The sequence below is a fragment of the Botryllus schlosseri genome, chromosome 12 (genome assembly GCF_051294905.1).
Source record: "Botryllus schlosseri isolate E-star chromosome 12, Bs_hap1, whole genome shotgun sequence".
Lineage (NCBI taxonomy): Eukaryota > Metazoa > Chordata > Ascidiacea > Stolidobranchia > Styelidae > Botryllus > Botryllus schlosseri.
The window spans coordinates 13,763,979-13,787,324 of record NC_137247.1 but is presented as its reverse complement, the minus strand read 5'-3'; the positions used below and the strand labels follow the sequence as shown (position 1 = coordinate 13,787,324).

The following is a 23,346-nucleotide window of genomic DNA, read 5'->3' as shown; positions in this document are numbered from 1 at the left end:
CTTACTCAGTAACCCACACGCAACAACGTCTAACCACAAGAATTCTTTTCTTCAATTCGGATTTCCATGCGAAGCCTAGCCAAAACTCCGAGATCTCAATATTTTTAGGCGTCAGAGGCATAGCCTATACGATTCAAGCCACGTTGACCCATAATTGGCTGAAACGCCGACTTTGAAAATCACAATTAGCCCCTTTTTTATCAAAAAAGACCCCTATCTCTTTAGGTCGCCAGCGGGCGCTGTTGCTTCGGTATGCGCACGCAAAGTGCAACCGAGTTTTCCACAAACTGGATTATGGTACACAAATTTACAGCATACGTCTTAACAATTGGTCTTTTTTAATGTTACATTGAGGCCTAACCAGCTCATGGACCTTTTATCTACAACTGGGTCTTTCCTTACACCTTTTCCAGGATATAACTAAACCGAGCGCCATTCGTAAATCATGTCATTTGAGATTATTCGCTCGCGCCACTAACGGCGCGCAAGGTTCACGTCAGATCAATGTTGCAATGCTAAGATCAGATTACTTGCATTCGCCCCAGTTTTACGAAACACCCCAGTTTTCATGATGAAGAGTATCGCCTTACAGTTGACATTTTCTGGTTACTGGAGCAAGGGGTACATTCCTTTTGATTTGCCTCGAAGGAATGAACTAACACATAGTCCATTATAAAATCATTTCGGCCGTACGGGATTATATCCCAGTTACCTTAGGACGACCGTTTTCGAAGCTCTCAGTCAGGAAGCCGCAGCGGGTTCATGCGAGTTTCGTTATACAGTGACCATATGGCGCAAACTCGTTACTGTCACGATCTTATTTCCCCAGAATTGCAAATCCCGATGGTTTGAAATCCGACGAGTGATGCCGCCTCGCCCGTAAAAGTCCGCTCAGCTAATCTACTTGAATTCAAACTACTTGAACAGCCGCAGGATTCGCGCAACAGCCAATCCCACGCCGAGCATTTCGACGATTGGACATATCGATATCGAAGGTTTTAGTCAACCAGCGACGGCCATTTTGGCAGAGGTTTTATCGTCACCGATCTTGTTGGCACCGGACTTTCCCTAGCTGTATGTCGGACAAAATTTAATGTCTTCATGTGTCCCAGCGTGGAACGGGTTAGTTTCGCAAGACCTTTGTCACAAAGGTACGCTCCCGATCGCTGCACACCCCTACGTTAGAACATCTCCCATGTACGGGTGAAATCCGAATACCTATATTCTTGCGCGTTGATTTAAACACATGCGGCATCAAATACCGACGGCGTTGATCACCTGAATTTAGCGCGAGTCTAGAATCCCGAACAATCGTTGATTCTCCTGAGGTGAATTTATTGGACTAATTTCAACAGCAATCCTAAAGGTCGTGTATTTTCTTGCTGCCGCAGCGCAATTCCTAGTTCTATGCGCAATTTTTATGGGCCGTAGCTGTTTGATACACCCGTATTGTAATTACCGCGTAACTAAAAGCCTGGATTGTAATCGTCTTAGTGGCGACTCCTGGCCGGCTGTGAATTAACTTTATATTTTCTTTCGCCGAATATTCGCAAAGATGCAGTGTTCTAAAAGGGTCAACAAAGTACAACTACAGGTTTCATTACTTTGGTATAGATACAGTATCACGTCAGATACATCTTCGCTTGTATATTCATGCCGGCCGCACGAGATACGTGGCAGGGCGTTTACCTTAAATGGATTGTTCCCGAGTTTTCATGGAAAGCGATAGTTTCACGCGGGTTTCCACTATGCGGCCTATCCATATGGTAATTTCGTTATTATGTAGCATCACTAGCCAGCAAGCCATTGCCGAAAAGGTCCGTTCAGCAAAACTACTTGAATTCATTCAGAACTCGCACCGCCGCGTAATGCACTTTTGCTCAGTATCAATTACAGAGCAACCACTTACCACACTGACCAATCGATCCAGTGTTCAAGGCAGACCAGAATTAACATCAATCATGTGGTGTATACGGGAGGGCACAGATTATATTGCGCGGGTGATCAGGCTATTACTGTATCTCCCTTATAAAAATGAAATCATAATTCACATTTTCCTACGCGCTTTGTTAAACAACCTTGACAACGTACGCTCACAATCAGGGTTGCCAGATTGGCCCTTTCGGGGCCAAATTCCACAAATTTGGCCCTTTTTAGAGGCAGTTGGCCCCCAAAAATTAATTTGGCCCCTTGGCCCTTTATTTTCAATATTTGGCCCTTTTTGGAAGCAGTTGAGACATACCATCAAACTAGCTATTCAAAAAAATGTGTCTCGCAAATTGAGATGACAATGTTTATGCCAATGTCAAAGATTCAGTGGCAACACGGTAGAAGATGAAGATTTGGATTTGTATTTCTGGAATGTAGAATGTGTCGGAATTGTAAATACAGATTTGTGAACAGGTGGACGAAAAATCATCGAACATGGTTAGGAGCTAAGTAGAAGAAAAAGTCTGAAGAAGAGTACCCTTATAGTACTTAATGATTGATAGATATTTCAAAGAAAGTAAACTTCAACATAACCGGAGAGTTTTTGGTGAAAAACCTAAAACTTTGGTATATAAGTTGGATAAGTTTCAAATGTATAGAAACTATTCTCTCAATTTTTAATCAAAATTCATAAAATTTAATCACTGTCATATTATTGCACAAAAAGTTTTCTTTTACGATTTTATATTCAGTTGGGAAAGGCTTGAAATAATAGCAATTATTGTAGTTGGATCCAGTGTAGTTGTATAGGTTGTTGATTTGGTGTCCTACAACAGTATCAGCATTATAAGACTAGAATTCCAGGTGTTTGACAAAAGCTCTGTAGGTAATTTTGTAGCGTTAATATCATTATTGAACAATTTGGCCCTTTTTGGCCCCTTTTCCGGCGCTGTTTGGCCCTTTTTCTCAAAAGATGTCTGGCAACCCTGCTCACAATCGCTAGCACACGGCGTTTTCACCTGCGTGAATGAAGATTCAAATCGAGTGCGAATCTAGAATCTCGTACAATTGTCGTTTTTTCTCACGCGATTTTATCGAACTCATTTCTACAGCAATTCCAAAATTCATGTATTCCCGTATGTATTGAGATAAAACGCAACTCCAGGTCAGATTACTTCGGTAAATTAAAAGTCGCCCGAACGCCATCATGTGAACTTTGCTGTAACGATAGTTCGTCGCATCCCATTCAAGTTACCATATGGCCTCTATTATGAAATTTGATCCCTGATATCTTCCTGAATTTGCCTCGCCCGTTAAGCGTTTAGACGTTAGTTTAAAATATGTGTTTGCCGTGAACCACTAACAGGCGAGTTCAAACTTTGCTTTAATCAAAATGGCCGACGACTTATTCCCATCGTCATTTTTGTTTGTTTCTGGCAAGTATTATTGGTACACGTATTCTACATTAATAACTTCAAGTTCAGAATACTCCACTCTACAATTACACCAACTTTTTTTCGCTTACACGTCAAATTATATTTGTGTTAAATGCACTTGTTCCTTATGAGATCAAGTGTACTTCCATAAAATTCATGCTTCGTCATCTTTGTCTCATATTCTCTCGAATTACATTCAGTGTTCCCCGTGTAAAGTAGGTATTTACTGCATCTGAACCGACTTAAATCGTTTGCACTGTAACAGTGCTTTCAAACTCAGGTCAGCTAAGTTTCTCCTAAATTCATTTCTCGCCCAGCGAATCTGGGAAATATCGGCTTCAACAGTAACCGTTGAGGGAAAGAATGTTGCCAGTCATCCACAAAAGGTTTTCAGAGCTTCAAAATCTTTGGAGGGCCGAACCGGCTTCCATGCATCATGAAAAGAGATCACTTCGCCAGTGCCATCGATCTCATCGCGGAAAGAATTTTCTTCCCGATCCTTTTCCAGGAGTTTCCTGTGTTGTCTCTCAACACATTCTATTTAGTAGCCCGACTATCATTTTTCCTTCAGTCTACCGATGTATTTCGGAGGACTTTTGTCACTTCAGGTGGCTTTAATATTGCCAACTCGCATGGAAGAGTCATGGGAATGTTAGCTTGTTTAAGAACATTGACGAAACAAGACTGTCTGACCATAGTGTCCTATATGGTGTCGACACAAGCAAATCGCACGGTTCAATGAAATTGTATCACGTCACAGTTTCCATTTGGCTACAGGCAATTTGACGGTGATTTTTGACCGACTTGCCGAGCATCAAATTTGATAAAACGGGTATCAATCAGACTGTTCGCGCTGATTGAAAACTTGCCTCTCGCAAATCGGCCGCACGGAACACTGATAACACAATTATTGAATTGCAACTGAATATTGGAGTCCATATGGTCATTTCAAAATGACGGGGCTTCGCGTTTCAAACGAGCGTATAAATAACTAAGACATCTCTAAGGAGGTCGCAATATGACGTCACACTAGCAATGCTTTGTCTCTCGACTAGAGGTGGACAGGTGGTCACGATCCGGTCCAGGAGTGCGCGGTTGTGTGCTGTAAGTGGTAACTAGGGCCGAAGCCACATTTTCCAGCCCCCTCCCGCCCAAATAAACACTGATCTTGAGCCGATCGTAGGGTAAAAGCGATGCAACGTTCTGAGGGCTTACTATATGCATCTGGTCGTTGAATGATTTATGTCAATAGTATAGGTTCTTCCATGTATTACTATATATGGTCAGAGTTGATGTTTTTGCGGCATATACACCGACTCATGATACAGCCTACATACACACGATCTGTGCATCTGCATGTGCATACAATGATTGCATGATGTGCACATGCCGCTGGACAAGGAAGGTACAGATATAGGCCTTGTACAGCTTTCCAAGTCTCGCACCACCCCTCCATGCTATCACAATGCGCCAATCGGGGAAGTCATGGATACCAATGTTACTAATCAGGTTTCTGATCTGACCGGCCGGGGATCGAACCCACGACCTACCGACCAAGAAGCCAGACGCTTCACCATTACGCTATCTTGCACAATGTACAATACATGGCTAAGTCATATGTCCAAACAGCCTAAACCGACTCTATGAGTATACCGTTATCTTGTAATTGCAATTACAATTAAACTTATTTCTGTAACTTAATGTTATTTTTATTTATTTTTGATCGCAGAGTTTTTGCGAGGGTCCCCATATTGAAATCAATATATGTGTTCCTAAATCGCTCGCACCGCGAAGAAAAATTTCATGTAGCATATATCTGCCCAAGAATAATATTGTTTATGTTGATTTAGGAAAAAAATATGAGCTTACTTCAAAATTCCAGACATTTAGGCATATTTTAGAAATTCCTCCCGGACGCAGTTTTAACAGTGAAATTCCGGACACGTCCGGGAAATTCCGGACGTATGGCAACCAATGTTCCCTCTAATTTTTGCCGAGTCTGCGCACACTCACCAACTCACTGCGCAGACCCTTGGAAAACAGTGCGTAACGACTAAAAAAAAGGTCATCGCTTCGAATTTCTTGTGCGCAACTTATATTTTCTGTGCGCTGAGACCGTGTCAGCACTGCGCATTTGCGCAGCTTAGAGGGAACATTGATGGCAACCCTACCCTCGTAGCTTTGTACCGTATGCTACGATACAGTAAATCAAGGTTTCAACAGGGAAAAATAGTATCGAAACTATAATTCTCGTTGGTAAATTCACTTTTAGTGGTGAGAAGCGTATGATTTCAGTACTCGAGAAAATCGTCTTTTGCTACTCGACTCGAATCATTGTGCCCAGCCCTAGTTACTGGTTAGACGGGTAATGTGGAATGTTTATGTGCTTGTTACCCGGCAAAAAAACGGGTCTCCCAGAAGGCTTGCAGATTGCCCAGGTTGCCCAGGTTATTGGGAGTTAAGAACCACTGAACCACGGTAAGAGTTAGGCTCGATGATTGAACTACAGAGATTGAACGACTTCCGAAGCACAAACAAAGAACTATTCCCCCACCTGGTTTCAGAGTACATCAGACGTCTAGGTGCTATCATTCATTGTTCCGTAACGTTCACGCAAAAATAAACAGTACAAAAACACATGTGATTAACGCCATGAATCAGTGTAACAATTTCCCACTACTCTGTTCACTTGATACTTGAAAGCAAGACCGGCCAAATAGAAAAGTATTACTCAAAATAGCAAAGAACCGAAATGAAAACTCGACAAGAATGACTAGCTGTACAATTTACCATTGATTTACAAATTTGCACCCTACCCTTACATTTAGTGAAATACAAAGAAATTGTACACTTTGACAATCACACAATCACAAACACAATAAAAAAACGAACTATTAATATTACCGAGCTAATCGTCACATAGTTTTGCAATATCATATATATATCTATATATACATACACAATTACATGTCATAGAAATAATTTCAGGAATATCTCAAACGTGACAAGGTAGAGCGGATTAAATGTTATATTTTTATCGACAAGATGAGGTATCTTTCATTTGACGCTCGTTGCTGTGATTAATCAATGCAGCATGAAAAGGAATATCAAAAGTTGAGCAAGACATTTTACAAGTTCAGAAAACACAAAAGTGTGGCTGGAGCAAAGATAATGGTGCATTACCTTTGAAAGCTATCCTATCATTTTTGTAATCCCGCAAGTATATTATAATGTCAATTCCAAAACGTTAATTAAAAGTTGGATAAAATAAGAACTAAAAATAATGTCGCACAAATACCCAAAAATTCGAACATGCAGAATTCAGCATTTCTTATAGTATACAGGGTAATAATAGAAGACCTTATTCCACGACATTTGTTTAAAATTGTCATTGGCCGGAATAAGGCCGTAGATACCTCTCTTACGATGATTGCCGACTTAGATTAGTAAACTTGAATACCTACAATCAATGTAAACTTGAATACGTACAATCAATGTCTATTAATATAATTCCTGGAGAAGACATTAATTTTTCAGGTATACTATCTGTCTTGTATGCAAGTAATTATCGTATAAACCAGTGGTTCTCAACCTCTGACAATCTAAACGCCATGCGTTGAAACTATTGATTTCACCAGAAAGGGGGCCAACAACGCGAGTTGAGATGATAGTTGACTAAAAGCCAGAATTAAAGTTAACAATTCAAAAAAAAGACAAAAACGTGGTTTTCAACAAAAACAACATTCAAAAGAAATAAAAGGTATCATCTTACGCTTTACAAATTAACAGAAGAACTCAAAACTAGTTGGACTTCCGGCTTCCCAGAGGTCGTATGGTCTAGAGAGATCAGGTGAAACAGCCTCGATAAGGATGTTACGAAAGGGAATAGTTATGCTAATGGTTTATTCAAATTTCCACCAGATTCAGAAACCTTTATTTCAATATGAAGATATTATTCAATTGTATATAGTAGCCTCTATGTAAATATTTCAATTGTCGCAAAAAGACACTGCAAATATTTCAGATGTCATTGCAGCTGCTATTGAAGTGGTTTTGCTCACAGTTGTACATTTCACACTCCAAAAGAATACAGGGATTCAAGAAAACAAGTATCCCAGGACCCTTGTTCACTCACACAATAGATGGAGGAAGATTGACAAATCTATCGGTGCTAACTAAGCACAAATGTCCACAGACTCTCAAAAGATGATCCTAGCGTGTCTGCTGCTGTAATTGCCACAAAACAATCATCAGCAAGTCCACATCAACGGCTAGGGCTTAAAATTAAAAGAATACACATGCAAAATAGAAATTACGACAGAGCACGCTAGCGGCAAGATGTTTTATCCTGTATACAGATGGTGATTCTAATTCAAACGAGTTTCTCAAGACTGCTAATTCTACATAGCAGCATGGGCTGATGGGTATGGTTACAACAAGAAAGACGGCGCCACCCGAGCAAAAGTACGTTAGAAACCCTTCAGGTATAATGTTGGGTCAATTTAACATAACTATCACAATGAATTTTACTGCACTGGCATCAGGAGATGCATATAGACAGTTTCAGTAACGCCATGATTCAACCCAAAACAGCCTTAAACAGTATTTAACACATGAAGGATCTCCAACCAGACTTGATCGTAAGGTTTGCATGGCAAGGAAAACAATCAACGTAATTTCCACCAGTGCTGGGGACTTGTGATTGGAGGCAAGCTAATAGTCGGCACGCAACAGAGCAGAGGTTTTTGAACGTTTTTGACCGCACGCCCGTACATTTTTTAGGTCGTTTCATGAACTTTATATTGCGACCTTGTCCATAAAATATTACTAACTGCATAACAAGGATTTCTGTCGACGTGGATCAAAAATTAAGGAGAGTCAGAAATTCTGTGTATCTTAGTTACGAAATTTGGAAGCTACTTCGCCAAGCCCTGATCACGGCATCATTTTCAGGAGTTCATTTTCAGTATTCGCACAAGCAAGGATTAACATTCCCATGGATATTAAGATTGCCCAGGTCACTGTCAGGATAAACTTTTGCAAAAGTTGCAGAAAGCAGCTGTATCACAGGAGACGAGACATAGGTAAGCCCAGTACGCACCGACTATTCACACTGGCTGCATACATCCACCAAGTTTCTATCCCAGCGTGCTCACAGCTAGGGTTAAGGATGTGAATATAAAATGAATAACAAATTTGCGATCCTAATCACTAGGCTTCGAAGCACAAAACGCAAATAAAGAGGTAACTCAAATGAAATTACGTAATGCAAAAACGTCACAATAAAATTGCCATCCGCAACTCTACAAGCCCGAAGAATAGCGCACCGATAAACTTTGTCCTGAATTCAATTGCTGTACAATCTCGAACATGTAACAAAACGTATGCCGTAGATCGCACGGCAATGTATCAGTATTGCAGATAAACTGTCTCCGAGACACGCACGTTACATTTGTGGTGACATGCCTAAAATAAACGGCATGCCGTTCAGATATTGTATGGTGGGTAGAGTCATGGCCGGGATTCCCGCGGAGTTCGTGACCTGCGTCGGTACAACGGACGGGTTTATGATGACGGGGGGTGGCAGATACACGCCGGGGGTTTGCCCCAGACTATGGGCCGGGGCGGTGGAATTGTGATTTGCGGACCGTTCCTCTTGCGGCGGCCACTCGTTCTGTAATGAATACATCAACTGAGTATTGCAGTATAATATGCGACAGACAAGTGGGCAAGTAGACTAGTATAGAATTTAAAGCGCCTGTAATTAACCTAAGTACTTTGGGATGACATCGATAGCAAGCTCTCAAAATGAGACAAGTGATACATGCGCGAATCAGTGACTTGACATCTGTCGCTATATGAATTTCAATATCAGTAGTGTTGCAAATTTCACTTGGAAAGCCGTCATCGATACGTTTGAGTTACCCCAAGCCAGCGTTTTAACTAAGTCACAAGGCTCCGAGTCACAAGTCAATTTCATTTTTATAATTCTGACTCGAGTCAAGTCGAGTCATTTTCAAATCACCCCCGAGTCAAGCTCGAGTCCCAGTCATCGATTAGAGTGTCGAGTCCGAGTCATGGTATTATGACTCGAGTCCGAGTCCAAGTCAATATGTTGACTGCTCAGTTTCCAGCTAAAATCTTATAAAACTCACTTTTTATAACTCTGTTTGGTGATTTATAATGGTTCGCATTCATAATATAGTAATTTTCATCACTTTTAGCAGGTTCTGATCGCATTTTCACGTACTAGTATCAATAAACGAAATCCCAATAGGATGGTTACTTAACTATTCTTCGAAATTACGATAAAATATCGGTCTTGGTCGTCTGCGTCTCGAGTCATGCACAATGACTCGAGTCCAAGTCGAGTCAATATGCAGATTGACTCGAGTCATTACAACCCTGCCCCAAGCCCAGGGTCATCATTATTGGTAGAGTTAGAGTGTCATCTTTTTCTGATGCAGTTATCAGGACCCCGGCTAAGACCCGTGGACTAGAGAGTCAGTCGGAAAGCTTTTAGCGAATAAATTAACATAATGAAAGTTATTGTTTCGTGCAATTCCGAGGTCCGGCACCCCGAAATTTAAGTGCAAAGAAACAAACACCATGGCTCGAACCTCATTTTTATCCACCCCCACACTCCTGATCACAGAGCCCCTGGACTCCTGCGGCTTCATCAAGTTCAGAGCCCGTTCGCCGTCAGGCCTTTCCGATTTCACGCTGAGGTTCAGAGGCTGCTCCTCGGTGGCGGTCTAAACGGAGAGATCAAGTTACGACACTAATCATTTTCCGTCAAATTACATTGCGACGTACCGTTTTCCCGTTCAAATTCGAGGTTCTGTCAACAGGGACAGCGCTTACAGCCGCCACGGGCTTGGCACCTGTCAAAACAGGCCGGGCCGTCGCCAGTCTTCCTTGCGCCAATAAGCTTAACACAAAATCACTCGGTTAGACGGAAGCAACGTTGAAATAGCATAACACAACATGATATAAACAAGCGGTTGGTAACAGAGTACCTATACTTTTTAAAGGTACTCAAGTAGCCTACTCCCCCATGTGGTGGTTTTCAGCCCACTTCCACATCTATTCAAGCAAAACATCGAAAATTCCCACTTCTGCTTTGGTGAAGTAGGAAATGGTGTTTGGATATAACCACTTTGTCGTGTCAAGGCCGATGACTCTATATATTTTCATAAATTGCATCTATTCGTAGTGTCATTACAAACTTCAAGTTGATTGCGAAGAAGCATCTGGACATTTAGAAAATAGCCCCCCTCCGACTTACTACTGACAGTATACGAAACCTTTCATTTTCTATTTTTACTTCAAGGAGTTCTGGGTAATCTACAAATTGCTACTTCAGATGTATGCATTTGCAGTATTACTTCTACATACAATCGAGTAATATATATTGAAATTATCCCGAATATTTTCAGCAACTAGTAGAGAATTGGAAAGAACGTTGTATGTTAATTATCGTATCACAAAATGAAATTTCGAATAATCGGAGCGAAGAGAGCGATAAGCTAAATGTACTATTTGGAAATGGTACACAGACTCCTTATGCTGACACAGTTTTGGTTATGGTACTTTGATAAAAGTCGACTCCACACCACCCAACAATACGAAATCTGTTTTTGTCGATCATTATTCGCACAAACAGGTTTATCCAACAAATGTTTGCCGATGGCAGAATTAATGGCCTTTGCCAGTTACTTCTACTCTTGTAGCAATGCTGACTATATTGACCGCATCTGAATATACAGAAGGTATTGAGATGCGGACATGCTTCCAATAAAGGTGGAGGCGCGGGCAAGTCAGTTCTATTAACACACGTTAATTAAGCTATCGCGATTGATATGAGTTGACCGATGACAGAATTAACGAGTAAATACGAAGAATAAACAAGATCACAACATATGATGGATTGATTTGTTCAGTAAAATATGTGCTACTACTCCGCGACATCGCATTGCCTACCTTTGCTGGTAAAGGTAAGTGTCCCGCATCAGCTGCTGCTGCATCAACTGCTGTGGCGCGCCGTATAACTGCGTCGGCACCTGGCACAGTCCACCAATCTGGGCATGTGCCTGCATCGGAAACGCCGCTTGCCGCAACAAATTCGAATCGACGGGCGGCAGCTTTGAACTCAAGAATTCGGCTTTCGGCGTATCTGAACTCTGAGAGTGCACTGCCAAAGCCGCGTACCCCGGGTACTGCAATTGAGGCTGTAACGCAGACGGCGGCAGAACCACCGGTATAAAGTCTTTTCCGTGCGGTATATACGCAATTTGGGGCTGCACGTACTGCACTGAAGGCTGAGCTACATGTAGCGCGGCTTGATTCAAGAGTTGAGGTTGCGGAATACACAGAGGCACCGACACCGGCATGGTGGACACGGTAGCCCCGGAAGTTCCGGGACAGTGTGACGTGACACGAGACGTCGAAATTAAACTGCCGACCGGCGCTGGTTCACCGACCGTGTCGGATATCGTAGTTTTTTGGGGCGTGGAGTTTGGCACGCGGTATGTCACGTACGTCGTGGCCAGCGACACGGCGGTCCTTGTCTGGCCTGGATCGGGTCTTGTAGTAGACACGCTGCGATTTGTAGCAATCTGTAGAGGAGCGACTGTATGTGTGGGGGTTGGATCTTTCATTGTTTTCTGCACGGGTGAGTTCGTCGTCACAACAGAGTTGTGTTCGTGAGTGCGTTTTTGACCGGTGACGCCAGTCTTTTTATAATGGCCGTTTTTCGGTAACGTGACGCTGAATACCGCCACCGGGTCCGGGCTTCTCTTACTTCTGCCGAGGCCGTTCGCGACAGTGCTCGGGGCTTCCTTACGAGACGCAACAGAAGTGGAAATTGCTGAAAAGTTTGGATGTGTCAATTGCAAATGTGTGCCAGCGAATCCGGGGAAAAAAGATATTTTTCAACAACCCTATTGTAGCAATTTACGACGTTCTTCTATTTCAAATGGACAGTTTTCAGTTTTTAAGGAAAAAATAGGCCTAGAATTCTCACGTTTCGCATATCTGGAAATTATTACTTCTACTTCTACTTGAGCAAAAATTTACAATGTAGTTTTCAATTTTATTAACAATGACTCGCTTGGCCCAATTCCATAACAGGCGATCCAAAAACCCGCTAAAACAGAACGCACGACGACTTACCATTTCGAATAGGGGTAGGTAAGAAGGTCAGACAAATCGACTTGTTCACTTTCTCAGCCGCCCCGGTCTTGCCGACACCGTCCGGCTTGTCACGACCTGTCTCGCCGCCAAGAACACCGGGCGAGGTACTCTTCACCATAATCGCCTGTCTGAGATTGTGCTTGGTGGAGTCCGAGATGTCCGCGGGCGTTTGAACCGGAAACTTTACGGCGCCGTTCAACTGCGCCTTACCCATAGATATCGCGGACACCGCCTGTCCCACGTTCTCCTTCAGTGCGTTCGCGTGTGCCAATGCTAACAACGCTCGGTTTGATGACATATGCGTGGCTAACTGCTGCGTACGGTAAGTCGAAGCGTCGTGCACTGGTTTCGGCGGCATCGAATTCGATCGAAGTAACGCTGGCGGTGGTAAACAGCTCATTTGACTCGTATTTGGGCTGAGCGGGGTAGCATCAATAGTGACGTGATGTTTCACTTCCATATCGTCCACAGACCTTGCCTTTTCTTCACTGGTTAAGATATCCGATTGACCTACGACAGGACACACAATGTTAGGATCGGCATGCAAATTGAAGTGAAAACGATACACCTACCATTCATAGCGGCTACAGCGAGACCCTGCAAGGCCAAATTCTGCAGTTCTTCGGTGCCGGACTTGATTTTGGCCTGTGAAATGGCAAACATCGGCTGATTCGTACTCAAGTGTATTCTAGGATAGTTTTGCTGAAAAAACTGAAAGCTGCCAAGTAGAAATAGGAGTAATTGAAAACCGCTAATAGCTTGAATGAGTAGTACAAGTAGCCAAATCCTACTTGAGTACAATTATAAGTCCTACGTTACTAATCACTTCAGTCCGTAAAGCCCTTATAGGGGTTATTTTCAAACATACATTGTTACTTCATACTTAGTCTGGTCAGTTTCCGTTTTAATCCAGTGTTGCTGTGCCGCTAACTCTCGACAAGGGGGGCACACAATGAGTCTTAGAACAGGGGTTACCAACTCAAACGGGTCGCGGGACACTTGTCAAATTTTGTATTGGTTGCAGGCCGTGAGAATGCGATACTACGACAAAACAGGCCGCACAGTTGAGAAACCATGCTTTTAAAACTTAACGTCACTACAAGGCTGTGCTCTCTAACATTGGCGACGGGCATAGTTACCACAAAAGAAGTAATATTTTATTGAAGAAGTACACGTACAGCAAGAAATATGATCATTGACTTCATTTTATTTTGGTCTGAGCTGTGTGCATTGTACCTGACAATGTTTTTCAGCGACTGACGAATCGATGTTGGCGCACAGTAAAATGCTTTTGTTAGCTTTTCACCGAAATCTCAAATCAGATGCCGCGTGTTGGTTAACCCTGTCTTGGAAGTATAATCAGGAGGGCAAGTTTTTGTTGCAGTTAAATCCGTGGAAAGTTGCATTTATTTTTGAAAAAAGTTGCAGAAGTTGCATTTTGCTCGGTTGACTAAAAACAACAAAAATACAGGTCAATTTTCAGGCTCACCTCCCAAAATACCAGTAAAAGCGTTACTTCGGTGCTGATTTACGGTGTTTCAGTCAAATTTGGCCGTGTATTTCACCAAAATCGAAAATACTTTCATGAAAAATCGAGAAAGTTGCAAAATGCTGCATGAAAAAAATGGACAAAAGTTGCACTATACGATTCCTTTAAACAGCTTAAAACAGCATTCTACATATCTTACGAGTATTAAGGAAGCTTCCGGAAGCTGTAAAATAAAGTTGCAAAAACTTGCCCTAATAATCAGCTATACCCAATGTTTGGATAGCGATATTCAAAGTTATCGCCCACAGTCGCCTGGCATTTGGGTATTGGCAAAAAGGTACAAGCCCGACTTGCGAACTGAAGACGGTGCAGGAATTCCCTGCCAAAACAAGCCCGTATGGCGATACCAAGATATATTCAAGTATTCAACTACACTATATTCTGTGTACTGTTGAAGATTTCGCACCCCGACAGAATAAACCCGTCGACAGTCGCGCCGCAGACACTCACCTGCCTCGAAGGTCTCGCCTTCAGATAATTCGTCAGTCCGAAATCGCGACTCGGCCCTTGCGGCGAATTCACAGAGTTTGCCATCGCGGCTACGGCCAGGCCCTCTCTTGCCAGTTGATAAAGATTGGCTTCGGCCGGTTGCGGGCTGTTCGGCACAGACTAGTGATAGAAATATGTCGTTAAATTGACGCGGACGCAGTAACCTATGCTCGCATTAGGAGATTGAAAGTGATCTGCTAACACCACAGAGTATCCGTGAATAAGTGAATTTTTCATGATTGATCGTCATTATATTGTTTAATTGGTTTCAAATTTGAAATAAATTGTGTTTCAATGTGAATATGAATATATCATCAATTGTATACTGAAGTTTTGTACCTCCAAGAGTTTGTCATTGATTTATGGGCAAACCGCACTAAAGGTTCATATGATAGCATAATCAGTTACAGTTACAGAGCTCAGTTACAGTAGGCCTACTCAGGAGATATGCAAAGGCGGCCAAAGTAGTCCTTGTTGCTACTCCTATAGAAGCAACGTAATAAACTTCTACTCATGTACAAATACCATTAGAAGTTTCTGATCAAAACCACTCGTGCAAGAAATACAAGCAGGAAAACCTACTTGATCCTTTCGAAAAAGTAAAAGTACCTTGTCACTGACCACCTCTGGAGTCACAAGTCAATTTGACGTTTACAGTTTTGACTCGAGTCAAGTCGAGTCATTTTCAATTCACCACCGAGTATGGTCCGAGTCATGGTCATAGTGTTAAGACTCGCAGTCTGCTCATCCTTGAATTCAAGTAATGTTCAACCAACTTCTGTGAAACTCTTGGGTGATATCGAAGGCCTCGGATTCATAATATAGCCTACTCATTTTTCTCACTCTAATGACGTTTACTCCAAACAGAAAAAAAGACAATTTCTGGGCCTATTTTTCAATTATCGATCCTGATTTACGAGATTGGAGTGAGTCAAATAAAACGTGGCGAGTCATGCGCATAGACTTGAGTCTAGTCGAGTCAACAAAAAGTTGCGAGTCGAGTTATTACAACTCTGAAAGGTACTATCTGATCATCCCTGTAAGTAGGCTGATATAATATTACAAGCATTTTCAAAAACATACTCCTATGCCGGTTCCAAACATCTTAGCGGAAAATTCCTTACCTTGGACTTAACAGGCATTGGTGAAGAGATACTAGCCGACGACAAAGGATTATGCTCTTGTAACGAAGCCACCAACTCCCTCGGCAACTTAGTCGTGACAATCTAAAACAAACGTATCCCAACATAAACACAAATCCACCACAACCACAATGCACAACACGCATACCTGCACAGGCTCCGTCCGAACCGAGCCGTTGGCGCTATTGGCTTCCGGCTGGTGCTGTGTTTTTGTCGTGCTAACGGCGGCGGCTTTGTTCAGGTTTATGGAGTATTGCATCAACTTATGAGTGTAGGGTTGCTCGATGGTATTAGCCGCGATGTAGTTTACCACCGGAGAAGGACTATTTTCCGCTTTGTCTTCATCGTCTGAAGATTTGAACGTTACAAGGCGTCGGCGAAGGGAAAATTTCTTTAGCAAAGAAGCAGGAAATGATAGGTTCGAAAAGTCATTGATCAATGCAAAGGATAGTTTGGCAAGACGCAACTCAGGCTGTCATGTATCGAGATGCATATCTGTGACTAGCATGTCAAGACTTGTTCTGAAGAGGGGCATGAAATGATAGATATGAATAGGAATTCAGTCATTTAAAAGAGAAGTTTAGGAAGATACACATCTGTGAACGAAACTGCCCACGGCGTTACGAATTGGTGTGATTTCAAAACAATGTTTCGTGCTCCCGATATTTCCCGGAGGCGAAACTTTTCGAGACGGCGTAATGTAAGAAAACTCTGGCATTTGAGTCACTGATTCTCAACCTCTATTCTGTGACTGTATAAAAGAGAAGATGGTGTGATTACCTGATCTCATTACCATATCTTCCTCAGCCGACACCTCTACTTCCTCCATTGCTATTTCCACCGTCTGCACACAGCAAGGACACGTTGCTGTTACATCAACAAACATAATAACACAAACGTACTTACATCATCCAATGAGTCTGACGCTTTGGTGGATTCCAGATCGTCCTCAGGATCCACTGGATATTGGAACAACACACAGCCGGTTAGTGATTATTATTTATCATTGAAAATACATGTACAGAATAACGGGACCACACCTTTTTCAGTTTGATGAAACACAGTAGTAGTAGTAGTAGTAGTAGTAGAAGTCTTCTGTAAATGAGAAGAACTTCAATGCTTATCACGTTATGGCGTTCATCGTTTTAAGAAGGATACCAACAGACAAGACAGCAAAACTTACAATTAGCAAAACATAAAAATATAACAGTCGGTGTGTCGTCACAAAACATATCACATACGTTATAAATATGACCATGAACGGTATGCTTGTACCGTGAAACACATACCGTGTATTGGTTAGTATATGCTTCGTGTTGTATGCAAAATGAACCAATTTCATGTATATTTATTGTTGTTTATTATCTTGCTACTTATTTATTCTTCACTGTAAATGTCAATACAGTAGATACTCCTATAAGCGGCGACTGTGTACTCAAGCTACCGTGAACTAAGAGCCTTACTATCTAATTTCAACAGTCCGACTTACCGTAATTTCCACGGCAGAATCGAGGTATTCGTTTTTGACCATAATCCTGTTCGAGAAGTCACCCGAAGAACCTGAAACAACACTCCTTTCAACCACAAAAGCGATTAGAGAAAGGTAGAAAAACGCACCGTTCACAGAAGTGGGATTTTCCATCATGCGTAAGCGCTTTGACGCCGACGCTCCGTCACTATAACAACAAGAATTAGTCGCGAGTATCGAAACCTACACTTCAATATCTACAAAATGCATACCTTTCTAACGTCGGCCTTTCCATTTTCAAACTTATCGATCTTTTCGCCAAGTATCTATCGTTATCTGAGAACAGAAAGAGATCAGACTTGATTATATCCGGTCGATTATGTGTCGGGAAAAACCATAGTTTCGGATTTCCAATTTATTTCAAATTTCACAAAAACATAACGAGATTTTAACACGAGAGATACACGCTTCCGAATTCAAGATACTGCCAGGAACTGGACGTGTATTTCCCACTTGCATGTGTTTGATGTGTGTATAATTCACCTGCGCGAATCTGCGTAAACTCCGGCCCCAGCGAATTGGAATGGCTTCGAATCATGTAAGCTTGATGGGGATCGGCCAGGACGAATTTCTTGTCCGCGAAAGCGGTGCGATACTGGCTTCTCATCATATCCGACAGCTGAAACGTAGAAATTTAATTGATTTTGCCACGTAACAACTTGTCTTTGATATGCGATAATTTGCTTGAAACAGACTTGGAAAGAATAAATCATCCAATGCTGGGATAATTTTAGATGGATGCCAGCAGCACGAACATTCACACAGGTGTTTTCCCACTGTTTGCTGGTGGTTTCGATGTCAAAACATCATATACTTCTTTTGTAAATACTACACACAATGTGAACGATGTCAAAAGTCACAAAGGGAGTTGGAGAGAGTGAATACTCCGTTCATTTCTATGGTGAAAATCATTGTGGATGTTTAATCAACTTGTTACACTGAATCATGCCGACTACGTGCTCCCTAGCTGGAATGGCATGGTTTATCACAGAGTAGTTGTGCAAAATTTCAAACGACACCAATAAAAATACTGTTGACAAAGCCGTATTTACAGTAGGCCTACAGAAAAGAATCACAAACGTCGATTCAAATCGTACTGCTACCAATCAACACTTGAACATGAACACTTAACGTGAATTGATCAGCCGGCAACTATATTTCAAAAAACAAGACCCCACACATACATTACATACAATAAGTTATGCAAATTTCTATATCAACACAACTACGTTGCAAGCGATGAACTACGTGTTTACTCTGTCAAACATGATACACACCCAAAAGGAGTTGTTTGAACAAACGACGGTTACACCAAACGGACCAATAGGAACAATTCCTGGACAGCAAATGGATACAAGCGACACAGCGATAGCACGCAACAATCTAAACAAGACACATCCTGTTGACATATACTTGATGGCCACACTTACCACGGGGGAAGTAGCCAGCGACATTGGGGTCTCAAAGTGTGTGTTTTTCATCGTGGCGTCCGCCCCTCTTCTTAAAAGCAGCCGCACGATATCTTGAAGACCACGGCCGCTCGCTATATGCAACGCCGTATCTCCGCTGTACGTTTGTTGGCTCACAGAAGCATCCCGCTAATAACCAAGATTACAGGCCGTTTTACTATCACAAATTGTGGGGATACAACGCATTGAGAATCACAAGATTAGTCAGTAGTCAATAACTACAAGTTTTACTGTACGGTCGAATAACCAACTATTGGTATTGAGTGTTGTTGGCGCCAACAACAGTTGCTAGGATATGACTTTCATAACAGTCATGCGGGAAATCCCCTGGTACCTTGTATAAGAAATCCCATAAGACTATGAAGTGTCACACACCATAGCTTTTCAGTGGACCTTAAATTGACCAACACGGAAAACTTGAATGTTGCAAGCAACACATTCTCTATTAAACCGAATAGCAGCATCATACCATCTGTTTGCAAATTATTATCAATAACAGTCAGGTCAGTCACTCAGAATCCACATTAATCCATTTCGAATTGATCACCAACGGAGCAACAGCATGGAAATTGAGACTGATTAGAGTAGAGATTGAATTCATAATACAGTATTTGTACTGCGTTTGTGAATTGTGATCCATCATCCAAATCACTGGAAATATGCTGGAGTAGATTGTAGAAGAATGTTTGGAGATTGCAGAAACCAATTACAAATTCGTCATCCGCAATTATGTATTTACACATGGTAACAGACTTGCTATGATTAATTCGTTATGCAAATTTCACTAGGAATATACCTCATGCTCAAGGTAACAATATACCCTAAGGTAGCAAAAACCACTGGAAATATGCTAGAGCAGACGGCAAAAGGAGGCACCGAGATTGTAGAAACAATTTTGAAATTCATCATCTGCGATTGTGTATTTGCGTATGGTGACAGACTTGCTACGATGAAACCATTATGCAAATTTTACCTATAATATACCTCATATTTAATGATTTTGCCACGTCAAAACATGATGAGGTATTGAGTAAATTACAAGCGCATTTTCTCCGGTAATAGCAAAAGATAATATTGACTTACGTACCTACACTCTTTACCACAGTATTACCAACAAAATCAGCAACATGACACCGAGAAACCAGAGTATACCAACTTAGCATAACGTACAACAGAATCGGTTTTGCCAAGGCAGTGATTTTATACCGCTGCTTAATCAGGAACTTGATATCACACAACAGAGAAGTGTGACCACACACATCATAACAGCAATCAATACAATAAGTTGGCGGTAGGAGAATCCACATTATTGCTGTTAGTCTTGTTTCTAGAGATTAAACTTCGTGGCAGTGGTCACATTGCGATGATGTTCCGGTAACTGGAATACCCATCTATTAGCCATAGACAGTGTAAACCACCTTCTTTTACCAGTACCCAGTGTGCTGGATGCTTTTCAAACAAGCATCTCTAATCTCAGTCAGTTATACATTAACTGAAGCTTCACGATAAACAATGATTCCACTTCCCTATTCCCACAATAATAAAATTACTAGGGGGATTTCCATAACGTGTCAATTATCTCGGAAATTGAGAAATTTCGGAAGACACGCTTGATTGCTCTGCCAAAGAAATATATATCTCCACATACCTCAAGCAAAGCCTCCACAAAAGCCTTTTCGTTTTTCTCAATCGAATATATAAGAGGGGATCTCCCACCTTTGCTATCCTGTAGAGCAGCTACCAATGTGTCACAGTTCAATTAAGATTGCACGCCGTCACGTACCTTAGCGTCAATGTCGGCTCCGTGTTTTATCAGCAACCGAAACGTTTTTTCCGACTGGTGAAGAACAGCGACATGCAAAGCGGTTTGTCCTAAATGACGATATTATCTCACGGCAAAGTCGAAATTAAGTCGCCACAAACTTGCACAATACCCAATTATGGTGAGATTGGAAAAAAACGGTAATAAACTTTCGTTATATTCGTTGATTAAAGGAATTAAGATGAAATAATAAACGATTGAGAATGAAACCCTAGATTATAGGCTAATCGGCACACCGAGAAATTCATTTCAATTCCAACATTTATGTATTCTGTCATTTCCTACAAACGTGATTACGTGACTGTTGGTTATCTTTAGAAAGAACTGCGACTTCGCCGTTTGCCGGATTCCATCAGATCGTCAAATGTCACTAAATTGTACCGACAAATTCCGTCCAATTTTGTTCAAAAAGTCTTATTAGCTTTCCTATATTACTGGTCTTAGTTTGTAGCCTACCACTGTTAAACAGTGTTCTGCAACACTAGCAGCATTGTGACGTAGGATAAGTCAAAAATAGACAGTGAACTTGATATCAAATCGGATAACGATCTAAATTTCTGAATCTGTTTAAAATTTGGTGTTTTATTTCTCTAATTAATGAACAGGCCTTCCAGCTCTTACATATTGAAATTGAAATATATTTGGCGACCCGGCAGGAAAGATGCTGCAGACCGGCACAGGAATTGACTGTTGAGAAACACTGGTCAAGAGACTTTATTGAAGAAGCACTTACTTGGCCTACTAGAGACTTCACATATTCAACACTGACCTTCATAGTCACGGAGATTCAGCGCAGGCGGCCGTCTGGCATTATCCAAAATCTCTACGAAGCAATCGTGATGATCATGTTTCGCACATAAGTGAAACGCCGTCGAACCAAAACGATCGGGATTGCCAGGATCAGACCCGTTACTGACCAAAAGTTTCACAATGTCCGTTTTCTTTGTGATGATTGCCACGTGCAACGGCGTCTGAACGAATAAATTACATCAATCAAGGCTCACAGAAAAGGTGACACCCGTCACCCGCCCATTAACTCGCATGGAATCAAACAAGAAGCCAATTACCCGGAAACAGGACAATCATACCATACAAGGGATAGATAGGTATCAGTAGAGGATTTTTATTAGTAAAACTATGTAATCTCTTTGATTTTTATTTTAAAAGTTTAAAATTGATATTGCCAGTGCATTGACGGCATACTTGACGGCATGTAGCAATAAACGACAAGATGATTTCATGTCGATCTGTAATTTTGATTCGTGCAAGAAGGCTCGATCCAGACTGCAATACGATCAGTTTCCAAACCAAATAACGTTCCAAAACTATGATAAGGCTACAAATCCGGTGTCTATATGACGACGAAAAATATCACCTGGAGTAAATTGTTCCGCACATCGATAGATTTTCCAGCAATTCCAAACAGTTCCACAAGTTTTTTGCACGCTTCGAAGTCCCCTTGCGCGGCTGCCAGGTGAAGAGCGCTAAAATACATCGAAACAGCTTATTTCAAGCAACAGCGTATTCAATCTCAATGTCACACATCGCGCTCGATAACGGGCGATATCGGATTCCTGATTTTTTTGTAAGATCTTATTTCAAAAGTTCTGGTGACACGAGACAACTTGCCAAGCAAAAATAAACCACTGTTAGACACCACGCGGTATGCGCTTTGACTACGCCTTGCTATTATAGACCACATTATCATAACCGGGCATTTCCCAATGTGTAAGTTACAATATTTAGCCGTGTGTGGCGTGCTACTCTCGGACATGAATAATGGCAGATTACTTTTTATTGTGTGCTTGTGACTGATCAATAAAACAGTTAACGTACAGAAGACAAGCAGTAAGTCATATAACACGGCTCAGCACTCACATTCAGTTTTTACGAGTTTTATCAGACCTAGTAAAGAGTTGGTACTTGGTAGTCAGACAAGCTCAAGCAGGAGTTCCACTCCTTTCGTTTATATTTGCTACCGTCCAAGTGAAAAATCCACAGCTAAAATTCATAAATTATGCCACTCCCGTATTTCACATGATCAGTGGAATTACATATTGCCTAAATGAATGGGCATTAGGTTTGTCCAAAAAGAACTTATGCCAGTCAAATTTGAAAAAATAATTTCAAAATTTTTCCAACTCCTGTACGTTCAAACCCACCAGTTGGAATCGAGTAAATTTGGTATGTAGCGTTCTTTTATTGCAAACTAACAATTTAATTAGTGAGTCCCCGGAATCCAGGAAAAAAAGTTCGTATTCGCTACTGACACAAGACAAGGCATTCAATTTTTATTGAATAATTTGAAAATCCAACCAGAATAACATACAGTGAGCATTGATTCAAGCAGATACAAGAGATAAACACACCAACACCATGCAAAGGACTAGCATGACTGTAAAATGTTTCAGAATATTCAAGTATTCTTGCTGAAAAGCAGAAAATTTAATATCGGAAATACATTTAGTTCCTAGCTAAAGGATGCATTATTTTCTCACGGGACTGAAGTTCACCGATTTGACACACAGGACGTCACTACATGTTCTATTGCTTATCCTAACATGAAAAGAGCTGGCATTTTGTACACAGCAACTTTACTCACGTGTCCCCATCTTCATCTGGTAGTAGAGCCAAATGACATTCGGTCGCAATAAACAGTCCATCTTTGGCCGTTAAACTCACGATGGACTTTTCGTGTCCTCGGTCGCGCATCTCTCCGTTGGTAGCACCACATGGTGCGGCAGGGGATGAGATTTTATCCATAAATTTCAGCGCTACATGGGCATT

General features: G+C 41.6%; 1 protein-coding gene across 3 annotated transcripts; it reads right to left on the bottom strand.

Annotated features, from left to right (window-relative positions):
- Positions 1–5,942: 5,942 nt before the first annotated feature.
- LOC145451695 (uncharacterized) lies at positions 5,943–23,322 on the bottom strand. 3 transcript variants are annotated; one of them, XM_080329908.1, is made up of 22 exons: positions 23,162–23,322; positions 21,935–22,043; positions 21,329–21,530; positions 20,521–20,609; positions 20,386–20,463; positions 18,699–18,866; positions 17,752–17,887; positions 17,481–17,544; positions 17,358–17,416; positions 17,230–17,300; positions 16,781–16,835; positions 16,647–16,699; positions 16,521–16,584; positions 15,889–16,088; positions 15,723–15,824; positions 14,560–14,718; positions 13,133–13,205; positions 12,540–13,070; positions 11,349–12,234; positions 10,182–10,296; positions 9,986–10,120; positions 5,943–9,039 (listed from the first exon to the last, which is right to left on the bottom strand). In XM_080329908.1, the coding sequence occupies exons 1-22, from the start codon at positions 23,320–23,322 to the stop codon at positions 8,812–8,814; spliced, it is 3,738 nt and encodes a 1,245-aa protein (XP_080186034.1). In that variant the 3' UTR covers positions 5,943–8,811. The 3 variants fall into 3 exon arrangements, with proteins under 3 accessions (XP_080186034.1, XP_080186035.1, XP_080186036.1); XM_080329909.1 differs by having other exon boundaries at positions 16,781–16,832; XM_080329910.1 differs by having other exon boundaries at positions 17,242–17,300.
- Between the last annotated feature and the right edge of the window lie 24 nt (positions 23,323–23,346).